Here is a 19,109-nt window from a genome sequence, read left to right as displayed (position 1 = left end):
AGTTTACCAAAGTGTGTCAAATTATAATAATAATAATTAAAAAAAAATTTACCATAAATGTTCATGAGTATAAAAATTTAGTGGTTAAAATTCTTCAGTACATTTTTATACTGTAATATTAAAAACATGCAATTTTATTACATGAATATCTAAATTAAATGATACTGAAATTAACAGACATCTGTGAATTTTTTCGATTTTTATCACAGCTAAATTTTTACGAAAAAATTCCAGATATAAAAATAAAATAAAATACAAGTCTTAAATCTTAAATATATGTAAGATAACTTATTAAGTAACTTGTCGCACCTAATTACACTAAAAATTAATTTAGCAGATATTTAATAATTTTTAGAACTGTTAGAAAAGTTAATATTTTGCTCAACTATCATAATTTTAATATCACCAGATTCAATATTCAAAGATCAACAACAAACAAGTAACCCTTGTCGAGGGAGGCTAGGAACCAGTTCAGCAAAGACAGGACACTTCTGTTCATTCTGACAATTTGCAGAATCCCTTTCAACTGCAGCGTAACTTAAAAAACTCCTACATCATCTTCCGAGTTACAATCTGAAAATGAAGTAATTACTAATTAAATTAATAATAAAAAAACTAAATTGACAAAACCTCATCCTGAATGATCCTGATCAGAAACTCTCTAATATAAGTAAAGAGTATCAACGCTGATGGCAAGGTGTGGCAAGAGCTTACTCTCCTCTTCGTTTCACGTTTCTCAGGTCCCCTTGCCCCACTCGAGTGTAACTCGTTGAGCTCGAACTGTCCTTCTCGGTTCCCTTTCCTCGGCAACTCAGTCCCTCTCCAGCTCGTCTGCACAACCAGCCCCTTCTCCTGGACGGCAGGCAATCCAGCCGTAAGTTCGTCGGTCGGTTGGTCCATTGCGGTGTTTCGCGCCGCGCAGTTGACACGCCGTGTGTTCAATACCTTTTACCAGTTCTGTGTGATGATAATAATAAATAATATTGTTATTATTTTATAAATAGTTCCGACAATAGTAAGTTAACAATAATGTTTTGGATTATTTTAAAATAACACAATGCTAACCTATAAAGTGCAATGAACCGGTGATATTTAAAATAATACAAGTAGAGATTCGTGTCAGTGAATCCAAGTGTGTTAAACAAGGTGGATTTTAAAAAAATTTAATACAATATTAAATACAACTACTTCATCTCCTTACTTTACTTTTATTCTTAAAACTCCTACCTGTTCTTCATCTTCTTCTTCTTTTCCTGAGTCATTCAAGTTGTTATATATTCTTCTTGAGCGTTTTGTTATACATCCGTCTACGTCGTAGCAGTGTAGTAGCAGTATTCACAATCGGGTGATGGTTTAGTTGCTTTCTTCAGGATCCTTCACTGTCTCTGTTACTCTTTCACTGCGTAGTTAAAGTTTAGAGCCAACCATAAACCGTATTATTATTTACCCGAGAGACGAACGAGAGACGCGCATTCTCCGGGCATTAAGGTGAGTTGCGTGCTTACTTCTACTTCTTATTCTTCTTATTCTTCTTTTGGTTATTTTGCTTCTTCAACTTGCTTTTATTTTATTCATCTTCTTCTCGGTATAATACTCTTCTTCCTTATACTTATACTTAAACTTTTATTCTTCCGAGCAGAGAAGAGCAATCTACCGGGTTGTCTTGATGAAATTTATCTGAGCAGAGAAATTTCCCAACAAACTGTACTGGTGAGTTTCGAATAGAACCGGGATGTAATTTTTGAGGTAAATTAGTTGAAAGTAACAACAATAATCTGGTCGGTTTCACTCGGTACTATACTTCTCAGTGGTGTGTTGCTGCTCACAAAAGAAGCATCACACAGAGCCAAGTGGGAACCCGGTGATTTGCAGGAGATGGATTACGTGGAAACGGGTTTAAGTATCTAAGTAATTGAGGAAGTCGAGTGATGCACGAAGTACCCGAAGCTACACAGGACGATCAGCTTTTGCTTTAAGAATCAACCGTCTTACCTGCACTACATACTCCTCAAGAGGAAATAAAAGCCCCGGTACTACGTGTAGTCAAGTGCATTACTTCTAACAAATACAAGAACAACCTTTTATTTTGCTGACAGCGGCTAAAGACTCAACATACTCCAATCCACTCGGATTAGGACTTTGACAGCTAAACTATCTTACTTTACCATGTACGACAGTCTCTACATTAGTATCTTCGACTTGCGCACTCAAAAGAAGAAAAAATATTATTTTATACTCTACTAAAGTTTTGATACTTAAATCAGCTGACATCTCACAATTTTTTTAATTTTTATTGTAAAAAAAAAAATATTTTTTTTAAATTACCACATAATTTTTTTTTATTTAATTTATTTTTTAATAATTTAATTTTTATAAAAATCTAAAAACTTGTAAGATGTCTTTTATAAAATTATAAATCAGATTTTTATAAATAATTTTTTCTATGCCTAATTTATTTAAAAAAAAAAATCTAAAAATTTTCAAATGTCTGCTAACTTCAGCCTCATAATTATTTCATCTATTTTGGTAACGTTTCATAATCCAATACTGGTTATTATTTATTAAAAAAAAAAAATATCAAATACTGCATAATTAATTTATTACCAATGAATAACTTTTAATTTTATAATCTTCTTTTAAAATATTTAAAATAAATGGGAGTATTACTTGATTAATGTCTTGAGAAGATACAAGATCAAGGTGTCAGATTCAATCCATCTTACCGCTAAATTATGATCAATTGAAGCTCATATCTTCTCAATGCATTTATCACATAATTTAAATATCTAAATTGAATGAAAATTATGCTGTTGTTATGTATATTTAAATAATCAAATCAAAATAATGCAATATAAATTTTTTAAAGAATAAAGTAGTAATTATAATATCAATTTTAATAAATTTACCAAAATAAATGAAACAGCTGAAAAAAAAATGTAATTAAATATTAAAACTGTAAAATAATTTTTTCTTCTTTTAAAGTGCACTGTGTTGATGAACTCTTTTACGTAACAACGAACTTGGAGCCGGTTGCGGTTGAAATTCAGTCGCTTTATTTTATTTTATTAATATTCCTCAGCAATCTGTCAATATATTATTTAATTTTTTAGTAGAATAAATTATAATTAATGAATAAAAATAAATATGAATGATAGTTAGTGAGGTTGATTGACCTTGTACTGAATTAACAAATTGCACGGTAGCATGAGGGGGTATCAACTTGGATAACTCTGCTCGGTATTGAAGATTACTGATGGTACAATGATATCTGAATTTAGTTTGTTACAGCTGAGCGATGGCCTTGAGGCTTCGCAGTAGCAAAGATGTCAAGAAAAGCTCATACTACGTATGGTATTTGGGAGCGAGGGAGGCCAAAGGCGTGGATGCTATGCCAGGTGCCATAGCATATCTTCTCGAGCGTGAAAGACTCCAAGAACCTTTCAAGGTCACACTGCAGGTAAGAGATCCTAAGAGAAAGACTCTACTTGGGTATTACTATTTTTGCGTCAGTGGTGACGCTGCTGGTGCTAGTACTGCCGAGGAACCTGTTTTTTTTATTGTTATGCCTTTTTACTCCCAAACAGGATAATTTTAAATTAATATATTGACAGTAAAATACGCATTATACGAGCGTATTAATGATTCTTCTTATCTTTGGGCTAAAATTAGTGACAGTAAATTTTTTTAACTAAAATTTTAAATTACATTAAAATTGGCAAACATTTCACCATATTTAAATTTTATTCAATAAATAAATTTGTTCTAAAAAAAAATTTTTTTTTAATTTCAATTTATAGTTTTTTTTTTTTATTTCTTCACGTGAAATTTTTTTTTGTCAAATAATTTTTTCCAAAAATCCTAAAAATTAAAAAAAAATCCTATAAGTAATAAAAAAAAATTCCTCGTGAAGAAATAAAAAACAATTTTTTTTAAATAATTTATTATTTGTTAAAAAAATAAAAAAATTTAACATAATAATTTATTTTTTTACTGTTACAAAATTTAATTAAAAAAAAAAATATCTTCAATATTTATTTAATCTTCTAAAAAAAACAGGGCACTATAAAAATGAGGAATAAAATTGCTACTGAATTACAAGTCTTAAAAAAAAAAATAGTTATTCTTAGTATGTCATAATTACCCATGAATTCCATCAGTGTCAGCATCACCGTGGTCGCTCGTCCTTTCTCGACTTAACAAATCGTGAAAAATATATTTGTCTCACTCTCATTCTCAGAAACTAATCCTTTAATCCGAAAGTATAAAATGTAGGTAATGGCGGTAAATTTAATTTATAAAAATTAGGTTGTCTAGTGTGACGAGAATTAAACAATAAATAAAATAAAATAAAGGATTAAAATAAATTTTTATTAGTCATAGGAAGGATTCATCAGCGGTGAAAGGAGAAATTGTTAGTGCAATTTATAAACTGACTGAAAATAAAAATTCATCAACAAGTTTATTGCTGGCTCTGTCTTAATACACACAAGCAGTGTCCATTAATAAGTATTGTGTGAGTTATAAAATAAAGTTATGCACGTGCAAGAAAATAGCTTGGTGGAGAACGAGCGAGCGAGCATTGGAATCTGGAAAAGGAGATAGTGGCCCGATTTAAGCGAATTGCTTCAGCTACGACCGCGTTTACAGTGCAGTAAATCTCTTTAGAGCAATATCGTGTAGGAGCAAGTACATTTCTGAGTGTCAATGTGTATAAAGCAAGCATTTATGAGCACATGTGCATGCCAAGTGTAATTCGAAAGCACAATGTGACTGACACGGCATAATAACTCCTTACTCATTACTTCCATCAATATTATTATCATTATCATTAGTATTATTATTTTTATTGCTAATAGCTGCTAACACCTATTGGCTATCAACTAGATAAACGCCGTCAAAGTTAACGGACAGGTGAAGGAAGTCGGAATGACAGAACTTTCGCCAACCGATTGTGTCACCTGATTATTTGCTAATTCATCTATTTATTTGCACTCTCACATCAGATAAGGGTTGATTACGTTCGTGGGAATCCCCAACGAAATACCAAAACAATCACACACACACACACCCACACACACACACACACACACACACACACACACACACACACACACACAATAATAGTAGCAATAGTATTATTATATGAATGATAGAGACTTGCGAAAAGTCCAAGACAAATATAGACCTGGATTAAAAAGAAAAGAGAAATGCGTGGCTAAGTTGACAAGAAGATTGCAAGAAAGAAAGCAATAGCTTGATTGAATTACATTATAATTTCTCCTCGAGTCGTCGATCAACGTAATCACCAAGGTAAACTGCACGCATGCTTAAGTATCCATAAACTTTGAGGATTTACACTCCAGATCGTCTTTAGATCACTCTCAAGTTCAGTTACTGGGACTTGAAATAATTTACAACTGGTTAAAATAAAATTATCAATAAATTGATGTTGATTTTTAAAAATTTTTTGTTTTTAGGGTCTAAAAAAAAATGAAACAATTATTAATGAAATATATTTAACAACCCAGCGAGCAAAGCACACCTAGAAAGTAGACAGGATGGTATCAAGGTATCAAGGTACACGCATATAATCTAAAAAAGGAAACTATAGAGTAATAGATCAGACTTGTCTACGGTTTAGAATCCAGAGAATAGCTTTCCGCAATCTGATGGCAAAATCGTCTCGGCTCTCTGGTACAGATTATTATTATTATCATTATATGGCAACTTGAATCCTTGGAGCTGGATGTAAATGTTTATAATGGTCTACGTAATTGCGTAATTGTAATTGCATATTATCCAGCAGTAAGACCGAGAAAAAGGAATAGAACGACAATGCTGGAGTGAGGAACGTCGTTATTCGAGAAAGTTTAGATGGATGATTATCTATTGCTGGTGTAGTGGCTGCTGTTTGTTATATTTTCCAACTACATACAAGGAAGAGAGAGGTGACGAGATCTTTGTCTTTATAGACAAAGTCTATGGACATGTCGCATTTATATTTATTCGATGAAAGATCTAACTAAATGATGATGATGAGAACCGCGTTTCTATTGTAGATAGTTAGAGCCAGTGGATTAAGTTAATAATCAATCTCTTTCTTCCTGAGGCTTTGTTTTCTTCCCGGTGATCTTTAGAATTAAAAATAGCTGAATAGCTGGTTTGCGTTATTATTTATAAGATTATTTAAAAGATTCAAGATTTTTATTTGATTTTTCCTTTCTCCAAAGTATTCTAATGCCAATAACCCCGATCACCGCTGTGAAAACTCGTAGCTTCCGGGATATAAGTCATTGGTTGGAGATAACGGTGATGCCGATGACGCTTGCGCGCACAATGAGTCGCTGGTCTATCTGTGTAGCAGGTCGGTTAGGTGTACTGAGCCCATCATCGGTCACGAATTGCTTTTATATATAGCACACCGTCTTTGTATCGGTGAATTACGACACAGTACTGACTATACAGTCAGTTCGATGCTTTTACAATGTAATACAAGAGTTTTAAAATATATTTAAGAAGAAAAATTATTATTGAGAAATATGCGAATTAAAGATCGCGGATGAGCGTTTCTGTTCGTGCCTACGTTATAAACCGCCTACCGATTGATTATTATTGGATGATAGCAGCAGTTCGATCTCGACTAATATTACTTATAGATCCAAGATCCTATCCTATGCTTCTCAAACTTGCTTACATACATATATTTTATTATATATTTATTATATACCACTGTACATACTTACAGGCCGGCGTTAAAGCCAAGTGTGCAATGAATGAGAAAATAATCGTTTGTATCCGAGCTCTATTATGTGCCGTGTGATACTTACACACTTAAATCACGATGAATAGATAAAATTAATACGTACCATGACTTGGTAAGAATGCACATGAATGTATGGGTTGTAAGTTATAATAATATAATAATGTTGTGATGATGATAATTTAATATAAATGAATTAGTATTTATTAATCGCACTAACTTATGGACAATTGTTGTGCCAACAGGTCAGCAGCAAAGGCCTTAAAATCATTCAGACAGTACATCCAGGTATGTCGTCGAGGTCTGCTGTAAAACATCTTGTGCCAGGTCACGCTGTTCTTGCAGCTGTACAACGGGAGGACGTTGTTGCTGCTACTCTTCTTCTTCCCAATCCAGCTACTAACAATCCTGTTCACGTTCACGCCTATAGGTTTGTACTTATTCTTTTATTTACACCGACAGGCCAGAATGATTAAGTCATTCTGCTTGCTTTGGTATTTTGAGGTTTTTTTTTTTTTTTTTTTAAATAATAATTGGGCAGATGAGAAAAAAAAATTTTCTATTTTTTTTTTTTTAAATAAAAAAATATAATTAAGGAATTTTTTTTTTTTTTTTTTAAGTAATTTGATAAAAAAAAATTATTATTAAAAAAAAAATATTTTCTATTTTTGAGAAAATTTTAGAAATCAAAAAAAATCATCAATAATTTTTTTTTACCAAAAATTTAAATAAGAAGAATCAAAAAATTAAAATTATCGGAAAATTCAGATGTGCTTAAATATTTATAAGCGTACCCACAGTATAAAGACTCAATAATTGAATAAAATAAAATAGAATAAAAAATTGAGTAGGACAGGATATAAATGGTAAGCCAGAGTGTAACACATGGGAATACAATGGCACTGAGAATAGAGTAACACAGAATTAATTAGACGTCAGAGGAATTGAGTAACTCAGGACACTATTGTATATAAAAAATATCCAGCTTAGAGTATAATACAAAACAATGAAGACAAGTGTTTCGATGTTTTATTTATTCGTTCCCGATTTTTTGCTTTACATATCTCAGAAGCAGTAAAATCGGGAATAGTCTTCTCGAAGAATCTAGAAAAATAATCTGCACATAAACTGAAGAAGTTTAAATAAAAATAATAATAGGTATTATTAAATGATTATTGTTTGCCGTAAAAAATAAAAAGATAGGCTCGAGCGTGTACCGAGAATCGGCTTGATCCTTCATCTCGGCTAATTTTCATTACTTAAGACCAATTTAAGAATAATAAACCGCGACTTAATTTCCGAATAGCCGTGAAGAAATATAAAATCCATGAGAGTATAACCAGAACCTTTTATAGTTAATATTTAACATTACTTTCCGCTGTTATCTCAACTCTTTAGCAGCGTGCATGTGCCCGTCAATGTTATACAAATGAAGGCCATTCAGTTCTCCATCTCTCAGATATTAAATATGTTGCGCATTATCCTAGTGCTCGTTATACGACCTCGCCTACGTTGTTAATTAACGATTTTCACGATTTATAACGGTGTTTCATCCATCCGCCGTGTTCCAGTGGCTGTTGATGTTGATGGTGATGCCAATGGTGCCGGAGAGACTTATAGAACGTATCATCTAATCGCAATTTCAATAACTTCTGGCTTCCAGCGTTACATAGCTGAATATCAACATCACCGCATTATCATGCTCGCAAGCTCTATAAGTTTTAAGTCGCGTTATTTCTCACACTCTGTACATCAGTCCTTGTGGCTTTAAATTTTATTAAACTACCAGTTAACGAGATATAAGACTGTAATGTAACATTTACAATGTAGTGTGTCGTGTGTTTACACTCATACATCTTGATACTAACTTGGACCGCTTACAACTCACATATTACGATGTATGTCTATTTAAAACGAGGAAATTGCGTCGGCAGTGTGCGAATTACTCCATTCACGGTTTACAATCTTATTTAAACCCGTTGGTTACTTATTTATTGTATTAATTCTTCTATTCACCTGTATAGTTATTTTATTTATGTTATTTGGTAATTTTCATAACGATTATTACCGCACAATTGACCTGTATGTTTAAAGATCCGTAACTAAAAAAATTCTTAATTCCGTGTTATTAACACCGTTCTTTTATTTAATCTAAAAACTAGTGCAAGTTGATTTTATATTATTATTATTATTTAATTATTATCTATATTAATAAGTTTAGACCTGGAGTTGTGCCTTTTCATGGTTTCATATCATTTTTACCAATAGTCAATTTATTATGATAGATATTGAGGCTGCATTCAAAAATTTTTTATTTCTAGACACATTATTAAGAAATGACCCTGTATCTTGTGAAATATTGATATTTTTAAAGATATAAGCTCATCCCGATGTTACACTCATCAAGAGCTTTCATTTGAGTACCTATATCAATTTTTTATATATTTTATATATTTATATATATATATATATATATATATATATATATATATATATATATATATATATATATATGTATATATGAAAAATATATCAAAAATGCATGTGGGTACTTAAATGAAAGCTCTTGATGAATATAACATCGGGATGAGCTTATATCTTTAAAAATGTCAATATTTAAGAAAGTACAGTGTAATTTAACAAAATTCATTATTTAATTATACTAATTTTTTTCAGTTAAATTGTATAATTTATTTTATAAAAAAAAATATTCTTATTTTTAATGTTATCAAATAAAAAAATAAAAAAATTAAAAAAAAAACGAAATTAATTAATTTAAAATTTTAAAATTTTAAAAATTATTAATGTTTTATTTATTTATTTAAAAATGCGTAGATGTGATTCTGTAGAAACAGCAGAACTTCTAGGCGGACAATTAAAAGCCCTTGCTTCAAATTCCGACAATTCTACAAAACTAAATGGATCTGAGAATAGAATGCGAAGTAATATAGGAAGTGATGGTCGTAGTACAAGAGAATCTGAATCATCTGAAGGCAGTGGAGAAAACCGGCATATTCCTGTTCAGACGGCAACTATTTATGAGTCACTGGCCGCTGAATTAAGAGCTAAATTAGGTATTTATTACACCAACAAACTGGAGAATAAATTAATTTCTTTTATTATTTAAAATAATAAAAAATTTTTTTTTTTAATTAAGGTAGAGGTAATTCAGGTGACAATGATGTAGGACCAATATTATTACCACCCCGGGACTACGACACAGTGCACAGACACCGTGGAAATCTCGCAGGTATCGAATTCCGACGTTGTCTCAATCAAACGATCGTGGGTGGTAACACGGCGATCGAGAGAGGCGGAACACGGAGCGCTGCCAGCAGTGGTATCGGCTCGGACAGTGCAGCTACTCCGCCTCCATATCAACCTCATCATCCTCTGGGTCCACGACCTTCTAGGCCCTCCCGAGATACTTCTTCTGGTAAGTTATTCACCTGCCTTAAATAATACAATCTCGATAATTATCGCATTCATCATCTTGCATCCTACATCACCTCTTATCAACTATTTTATTTTATTTTATTTACTATTTATTTAAATCCTCAAATATTATTCTACCTACATACAATATTATACTTACATATTAGTATATAGCCAAGTATAATCAATTTAACGGTACTCTATCCCCGTCTTTTTTTTTTTTTTTTAACAAATTTTTTATTTAAATCTCTATTTTATACGCACCAAGTTGACCTTCAGATAAGATAAAACTGAATTAATAATGCGTGAAATCTAAAAAAATAGCGTTAATTTAATGTCCCAAGATTTTGGGTTTTAGTGATAGTATACCAGACAAGAAACTTAAACACACTTTCTAAGTAAAGATAATTCTCGAATTAAAACATAAGTGTGGCTGATGTGGGAAATAAATTTGAATTTTTACGACGCTGTTAAGTGTGAAAAAAATTGGCAATTTCTAATTTTGGCCCAAGAACCAGACAGGTAAGTCTAGTTGCTTTTATTTATTCAGATAAATTTAAAAACTTTTAGGCGAAAAAAAGCGGATCCAATTTTGCTGGACAGTGTGAGGGGCGTATGCTGGATAAGGAATTTGAACACTTTCTACTTGAAGAACAGGTTAACATAGATGAAGATAAGTTTCTGTCCACACAACATATTTGCTGGGTGTTTATTGTTAAGCGTACATGTGTTTATAACACGTTTACATTGAGCTGTAAGCAGATAGCATAAAATAACACAATGAATAGCACGGCATATTGGGCTTGAATCTTTCTGGCGTGTGTACATTATGTATAGAAACCTGGCCCGTTAACCCAGTTGAGAGGATGGATATACGGTGACTTTTTAAACATTAAATTATGTTTAAAGAGAATAATGAAAGCCGAAAAGCTAAATAAAATAATAATAAGTTACCAGAAAGTAAAATAACTAAATTACGTGCCTTCGATTTTAATCAGTGTCGCATAAACACTGCAAATGAGCTCAGACCATCACCGACCCAGGCACTGTAATTTAAAGTTAATTTACTCCGGTTTTAAGATTAATAGCAGTTTATAACGTTTTGGTTTAAGATGTACCAAGAAGAATAAAAATATGTTATTTAAACTCTTTACTCCGACTATGATTCCGACACCTTACGTAATTAACCACTGAATAATAAAAGGATAAATGACAATAACAAAAGCAAGATTAATAACAACAAGTTTAAAGATATTTCACGGCGCTTGCGTTCGTCGGCTACGAGAAATGAAAGGGATTCAGATAAATAGAGAGTGAGTTCACTGATGGTGTTACGCTGGATAAATTAGGATACAGTAAGTTTATACGTTAACCACTGGTGTGTATGGAGTTTAATTATTCTCCCCTTGGTTCTTTACAGCTCACGGAACATTTTTAATAATGTATGACGTCTGAGACCAACTAACCCATACTCAACCACCAGTCGTAAGTTAAATGTATATCAGTGGATTATAAACTATAAGACTAATTGTAGGTAATAACTTCAGTATGATAATCTGATGTAATATTTATTTAATTTTTTGCAGAACAGTCTTCTAATAGCCAAAAAAAATCTATTTATTTATTTATTTATACCATACGTCGATCGGCATTATACATAAAAAATTAATATAGTAAATAAGAGAAAAATTATATGAGAATAATATTAATTTATTTATTTATATCAGAATATATTGTGAAAAATGTTTATGTTAAATATTTAACACTTTTTTGTTTTGATTTAATATTTATTGTGTTAAATTAACACAAAAAAGTGTTAAATATTTAACATAAAAATTTTTAACACAAAATTTTTTACTGTATGTGGAGATATAAAAAATCAAGATAAAAAAATTTATAAAAGAAGAAATAAATAAAAATAATTAAACTGCGCTAGATAATTGTTAACAATAATAATATACTTTATTATTATTTATGTTTATGAATTGTATAGAGGAGATAGAGAATTGCTGATGATATGTAAAACCCAAACGATCTCACTCAGTCATCGCGGTCACGCGATTTTTAATGGGCCACTGACCCACATGTATTGTTGATACCGATTATGATGATGAGTAAAGAATTTTAAACTGAAGAGCGGCTGAATGGCAAGGATGAATCTTCGATACGTCGATGCTGATTAAAGTTCTGATTTGGCGACTTGAAGCTGATATTCTTCTCACTGAAGAAGAAGAATAAGACCAAAAAGAAGAATACAAAGTTTTAAATTGGCAAGTGCATTGAAGAAGGTTTAAGTGAGAGCTCTATGAGTGTGTGCTCATACATTTTGCCGGGCACCTGATGCCGTAGAGAGTCCCGTTAGGACGTCGTACTCGCGACAGGTAGCTGGTGTAGGTTCCTCCTCTTATTCTGCAGCTCGTGTCCCCGTAAGTCGCGCTTCGGTTTAATGCTCGCACAACGCCGGGACCCAAGGCTCAGGTGTACGTTGCTGGGCTAACGTAAGCTGGCTTACTTTGAATGCCGGTTATTTCCCGAGCACATGCTATGGCATACTTTGTTTTATATATTACCTCCGCCATTCGCGATACATAAATACACATAGCTTCATGTTATATATTATATATACATTTGCGTAACTTCCGTTCACTCTATCACATGTCGATTGAATTATCACGAGGAAAAACTTGCTTCTGCGGGCCAAGTTATTTATCTTATCGCTTTTTTTGTTTCAAATGCCTGCTCCTGATGGATTGCATTAAAATTGAGGAAGAAATAATTTTGAATTACCAAAAGATTAATGAGTCATATTAGGTAACGAAAAACACCTTGAATAAACAATAATCTTTCATTTGGACTTGTGTAACTCAGTACAGAAACAATTATTGAATTACAAGGTAAGTATATATAATAAAAAGTTCGAGGATTCATTGCTTCAACTCGAGAATTTCAAGGTCTTTTTTTACTTAAAATTTATTTATAATTTCAGATTGAGGTGACCAAAAACAAAAAAACTACCAGAGTTTAGATTATCAACGACCACGCGACATACGATGATGTGTCGAAAAGGAAAAGTCTAACTCAATATCAAAGCATTAGCTCCGGTACTTTTTCTTCAGAAGAATATAAATATACATCTGCATTATGTAGAGGTTGAACTTAAAAACGTTATTTATTATTATATTGATGTCGATGTCGATGCCCGTAAAAAAAAACTCTGTGTAGCTTTACTGTTTTTTTTTTTTTTTTTTTTTTTTTTATATTCTTCTTAGCTTTGTTAAAAGATATCTGAGGTGTGTTTCTCCATGAACAATCGGTGATTGAGTGAAAAGAGAAAACAAAGTTGAATTACTAAGAGTAACTCTTCGTCCGTAATACTTAAATATAAATGAAATGAGAAGGTTACTTTAATACTTTAAGTGAAGTATTAGCCATGAAAATATAAATTCCAGGTAGGTATTTTTATCTCGATTATTTTCTATTTTAAATTTAAATAAATTTACTGGAATGTAGAGAAAGTGTTACGACTCAAATGGAACAGAATTTCGCCAAAACGCAAGAGTAATAAAATAAAAAATTGTTTTTTATTTCAGGTTTGCTGTGTGGTGTGTGGTGTGTTGAAACTTGGATAGTTTAGTATTCCTGAGGTGATCATGAGCAAGTGTGGCTGAAGACAATCGTGCCTGGGTATACAAGGGTCATTGAGCAGTCTACTTGTCAGCTAGTTACCATACTCTGACTTAACTCTATGTATTTCTTCTTTGGTTGGCTTTGCACTGGTGGTATCGGTTAATGCTGAGGTGCAGAACCGATAGGAGGCCAGTACCATACACCAGGATCGTAAATTTGTGTGTGATCAACATGAGTGTCCTCACGGCGTGAGAAGGTTCCGCATTCTCGGCCCACAGCCCCAGGCATACTTGGACTTGGTATGCTATAGGTTGTTTCTTCTTCCTGGATAAAACACTGAAGACTGAGGAGCCGCTTATTCGAATCTCAATCGTGTGCTCTACTCGACCCAGTACCCACTACCCACTACCCACTATTCAGTACACAGTACCTGGGCAACTGAGCTTGGATGGTGCGCTCGTGAAAATAATATAAGTAAAAGCTAAAACCCGTGAGGCGAAGAGATCAACAGATGAGAGGAGAGGAGAGGGCACACTGTACTCCTCTTATTCCAATATCTCTTTGAATCTCTTAGCGTGTGGTTGGCTCGTTGGTATTTACTTGAAACCTCATGGCCTCCTTGTATATCAGCAACACTCCTTTACCTCTGCCCGATCCCCGATGGCTTAAAGACTCTCCTTGATCAAAGCTCAAGATTTAATGTCTCAAGTCTCAACTCTCGTGTCTTTTCCATCTTCTGTTCTCGTCTGTAAACAAAATAGTCGTACACTACTTGAATTTTATTAGAAATTTTATTATTCTGTCAACGTTTAGGAATAATTAAATTACTTATCTAAACCAGCTGGTTGATGTTTTTTATTATTTGTGGGTTTTTATGTTTAACCCAATAAAGAATTTCAATTAATAAGAAATTTAATTTAATTTTCTATTGAAAATATTTATTTTTTTTTTTTGTACACAGAAAAAACAAATTTCTTGGCTTAAAAAAATTTAACTTCGTTCAAGAAATTTTCAATCTTCTTTAAGATTTTCTTAATTTAAGAAAATTTACGCTTGACTCAAGACTTTCTTTCTTTCTGTGTATCTTCAGTATTTCTTCCAGAATTTAAATTGAAGATTATTGTGGTAAAAAATTATTATCCATTTCAATTTAATTTAAAAATTTAAGATGTACATTAATATAGAATTTTATAAAAGTTTAAATTACATTCCTGGTATTTTTGGTATTAAATCCTTAATCTCGACGCTATCACAATTTATATATCCACTCATTTATTAACCGCTTGAGGCATTTGTTGTTTTGTTGTTAATTTAAGATCCTAAATGTTTTATCTCACCTTGTATTTTTTTTTCTTTTTTTTTTTTTTTCCTTCGGCTGCTAACGGGTTTACGTTACGACGATATTATTTTTAATTTCGAGGTAACGAGAGAAAGAATAATAATTAAAATAACAACTTGTGATGTCATATCTTAGGTTTAAATCATCAATGCAAAATTATTCACAAATATCAGGGAAAAAAAAATAAAATAAGAAATCATTGATTTTATCTAGAAATAGTCCAATTATTAAATTAATTTATTTATTTATATTTCTTCAGATGAAGACTGGGGTGGAGCTAATGAGGACACCGAGTATCTGGCAGATCAAAACTCAAACGTAGCTCTACCGCGAGTAAACCGGAGTCCGGAGAGATCAATCGGACTTACCCGCGCGTTATCGCCAAACAGCTCAAATAGAGTCCGACGAGCGCCTGAATTGAGACAACGATCTCCGAGTCCTCAGTATCAGCCCAAAGTAGATCCCGTCGAGGTTACCAGCCCTCGGGAAAGATTTCAGGACGCCAAGGAGATGTTCAAGGCCATGGAACGAGAGAATAACGCAAGGCCAGCGGTCGTCAGGCCCAGAGAATCCAGCGAGAATCGCGGAAAGCACAAGTGAGTTCCTATTTTTTCACGCGGTAATTATTTTATTATTCTTTCTTCTTTCAGCTCAAATTAAATCCTCGTTATTTTTAAACAACGAAACAATAAGATAAATAATTAGTCTGTAATTACAAGAAAGGTAAAAAAAAAAGATTGAGAAGATATAATGAGCTGGAACTTAAGAAATTATATTTTAAGCGGACTTTATTATTATCTAAACAAGTAGTAATAAAAGAGTAATTAATAATTATATACAGAAAAATATAGCTTTGTTTAAATTAATTAATTAAAAAAATATATGGTGAAATATATTTTTATTAAATCTATTTAAATAATTAAATAATTTTCTGGAAGGTTTTTTTATAATACTAATTTTATATTTCTTCAACAATTTTAAGTAAAAGTTATTAATATCTAAACAAGTGGTAAAAAAAAAATTAAGTTAGCAGACATTCAAAAAATTTAGAACTTTTTTTTATTAAAAAATTTCATTTTTGAAAAACTATAAGTGCAATTTTTTAAAAATATTTTTTAATTATAATTCAACAAATGAAAAAAAATCAAAAACGTCGGCTAACTTAAGTATTATACAAAATAATTATAATGCGCATTCGTAATTCATTTCACGCACTTTAGCTACTTATCGCGGACAAGACAGAAGTTTAAGAGCCAGCTAACTTTAATATGACAAAATAAAACTCAAGAATTAAAAGAAGAAAACAAATAAAGTTCTATAAATAAAAATAATAATAAATTTAACAATGATGATAAAAGGCATTGACGTGTCCTGAATGTCCAAGATAAATATCGCAGTTAATATATGCAGAACAAATAAATATCAAAGAATCTGTGTTGTTAGTTAGTTGTTAGATGAATGTTATTATTTTATCTCACAGCAGTGTAATCTAATCATTAGAGACGGTATTTAAATACAACACCAGTAATTTGGCTTATGTGATTTTGATTACTGTAATAAAATTGGGATCTAACGGTTAAAAAACGGAGTTAGTTTTAACGATCTGACGAATAGCAACGAGGGTAAGGAACTTGTTTTTTTTTTTAACCCGTTGCGCAGCGAAAATAATTGCTGGTGTGTGTGCATGCTACCCAGTCGCGTGTTCAAATAACGTCCTGGTACAATAAAAATATTAGTACTATTTTTTGTTTTTAAGTAGCATGTGATATAAATATACGACAACCGACACAATAGCTGCTCGCCACGCCACGATAGTACGATACTTAATAAGGCGACATTAATCTAGTAAATGGCAGCCCAAGGTTGCCATTACGAGCATGCTGCTCTGGAGCTCTTAATGTCTTTTAAGTTTGATACGCAGTCTAGTCCAGTTCCTTATTATATGGTCTTCCTGTATATCTTGATTTAAATGCTAATTTCTTACTACACAATCTAATCGTGAGTGTGGTTAATCATTCGGGTAACATAAGCGATAGATTAAGGTTGCCTTGCTACTGTACCTCGTACCTCGTACTCTGTTATTTCATTAAATAGAGAGATAGTTTTTTTTTTAATAGATCAACATCAACTAACTGTTTTCATTTATTTAGTTTTACAATCTCCGCTAGCACTTTCTAAGCTCAGCTCCAGAGGAATTGTCTTGATTTTAACTTATAAATCTAAAGTAAAAGACCGCATTTATCTTTACCAACTGGATTAACTTAAACAGTTTCACTGGACTGGATCCCAAAGCCTCTATTACCTTGACTCTAGTATTTTGATGTAAATCTTTACTCGCTTTTTGTGCTACACGTAAAGTCTTGAAAGTTTATGCCTAGAAAGGGAGACTGGTTTTAGTTTTTAAATAAATTATGTTCATTCAATTATTAATACCTGTTGCTCGTTCAATCACCTGTTGCTTCTCGCGGTTTTTAAGAAATCTTAATTATGATAAGAAAAAAAATTTTATACAATAAAATATAAACAGAAACTCTGTACATATATATATATATATTTTTTTTTTAATTATTATTGAATTAAAAAATTTTCTACTTTCACTGTAATAAAATTATTTAAAAAAATTATATAAAATTTTTTTTTTATTAAAAAATTATATAAATTTTTTTTTTATTAAAAAATTATATAAAGTTTGTTTTTAATAAAAAAAATTATGTAGTTTTTTTTTATTAAAAAATTTTTATAATTTTTAATTATAACATTATTGAAATAACAACATTAACTAATTAAATTAATTTTTTTAAACCAGGTTGGAACAATCGCGTCAACTTCACGAAGAGCGAACCCGACATGTAATGTCAAGTACATCTCAATCAGCTCCTGTTCACCATGATTACTTAGTAAGGCGTAGTAATCCGAACTTGGACCGCGAAAAAGACCGCGATCGTAATGACTACAGGAACAAGCCACGAACAAGAGTACAAAACTATTCATCAGTCGACCATCTAGCGGAAATAGAACTGTCTTCGTCTCGACCAAGACCCAGGAGTTTTTACGACAATTCTTCCAGCGGTAGAGTCGAACAGAAAGACATTCGACATGTAATTGATCGAGAGGTAAAATTTAAAATCCATCAAAATTTTTTTTTCTTTCTGAAAAGATAAAAGTAACTAATGATTTTTTTGTTATTTGTAGAGAGAATCTCGAGAGCGACACTCACGTGATCTGATGCGTGAAAAGGCAAGAATAAGACCGATGGCTTATCAGGACATTCCAAAACATGACAGATATCTTGATAGAGAAAACTCGAGACAGAGTTTTGAAATTTTACCGACGCCTGGCAGATACCGTCACAGTTACGCCGAGCCACCTAGACTTGGCCTTGCAGCACTTGATCCTTATTAACTAGAAAAAAAAATAATATTAATAATAATTAATACAACACTTTATATATAGATATAGATGTGTTTATATTTATATTTATATATACCTTGTTGATTAATGGATTAATGAAATATTTAATTAACTGGTATATCGTTGACCGTTGATGCATCGTTATCATTATCTTATATTCCAATGCCTGTCATATACATACATTAATGATATTGGCTGTACGGTGTACGCTTCCATCAGTGATCTTTTCTCTTTCCTTTTCGCCAACGAGTTAATATTTTTATTATTAAAAACGCGCGAGGCATGCGGGCGTTTAAATGACCTGTCGCCAACCAAGACGTTGTTAAATCGTGTTATTAATTATTTTACTCTGTATTTTGTTGTTGTTTTTTACGTAGGCCGCTCGATTAACCCCGGCTCTACATTAGATCAAGTGAAAATATAATTAAGTAAATAAAGTTATAGTATAAATAATTTATATTTATATTTGTACTTGGCATTGCGGAGAGGAAAGATAATGAGAGAGATCTATATCCAGCCTCGCTGGACAGCCGCACT

The 19,109-nt window shown here is 31.9% G+C and overlaps 1 protein-coding gene and 1 long non-coding RNA gene across 8 annotated transcripts; one reads left to right on the top strand and one right to left on the bottom strand.

The window, feature by feature from the left end:
- Window positions 1-487: 487 nt before the first annotated feature.
- On the top strand, window positions 488-18,615 carry LOC141526271 (uncharacterized). Of its 7 annotated transcripts, XM_074241181.1 has the most exons (10): window positions 909-1,488; window positions 1,640-1,710; window positions 1,809-2,030; window positions 3,279-3,457; window positions 7,006-7,190; window positions 9,596-9,834; window positions 9,918-10,196; window positions 15,421-15,757; window positions 17,968-18,274; window positions 18,354-18,615. In XM_074241181.1, the coding sequence occupies exons 4-10, from the start codon at window positions 3,296-3,298 to the stop codon at window positions 18,561-18,563; spliced, it is 1,719 nt and encodes a 572-aa protein (XP_074097282.1). In that variant the 5' UTR covers window positions 909-1,488; window positions 1,640-1,710; window positions 1,809-2,030; window positions 3,279-3,295; the 3' UTR covers window positions 18,564-18,615. The 7 variants fall into 7 exon arrangements, with proteins under 7 accessions (XP_074097288.1, XP_074097282.1, XP_074097285.1 ...); XM_074241187.1 differs by lacking the exons at window positions 909-1,488; window positions 1,640-1,710; window positions 1,809-2,030 and adding an exon at window positions 488-584; XM_074241184.1 differs by lacking the exons at window positions 1,640-1,710; window positions 1,809-2,030 and having other exon boundaries at window positions 909-1,146.
- On the bottom strand, window positions 18,379-18,787 carry LOC141526272 (uncharacterized). Its single transcript, XR_012479001.1, has 2 exons — window positions 18,649-18,787; window positions 18,379-18,563 (listed from the first exon to the last, which is right to left on the bottom strand). It is a non-coding gene; the product is annotated as an uncharacterized LOC141526272 (long non-coding RNA).
- Between the last annotated feature and the right edge of the window lie 322 nt (window positions 18,788-19,109).

The sequence above is a fragment of the Cotesia typhae genome, unplaced genomic scaffold (genome assembly GCF_013202065.1).
Source record: "Cotesia typhae breed Kobodo isofemale line unplaced genomic scaffold, CoteBio_Ctyphae contig_33, whole genome shotgun sequence".
Lineage (NCBI taxonomy): Eukaryota > Metazoa > Arthropoda > Insecta > Hymenoptera > Braconidae > Cotesia > Cotesia typhae.
Note: the sequence above shows the minus strand (reverse complement) of the source record. Positions and strands in the feature narration are given on the sequence as shown.

Excerpts from the sequence above, each read along its gene's own strand:
- LOC141526271 (XM_074241187.1), top strand. The coding sequence starts at position 3,296 with ATGGCCTTGAGGCTTCGCAGTAGCAAAGATGTCAAGAAAAGCTCATAC. Across the intron at positions 7,191-9,595 it reads GTTCACGTTCACGCCTATAG|ATGTGATTCTGTAGAAACAG; the intron begins GTTTGTACTTAT and ends AAAAATGCGTAG. Across the intron at positions 15,758-17,967 it reads GAGAATCGCGGAAAGCACAA|GTTGGAACAATCGCGTCAAC; the intron begins GTGAGTTCCTAT and ends TTTTTAAACCAG.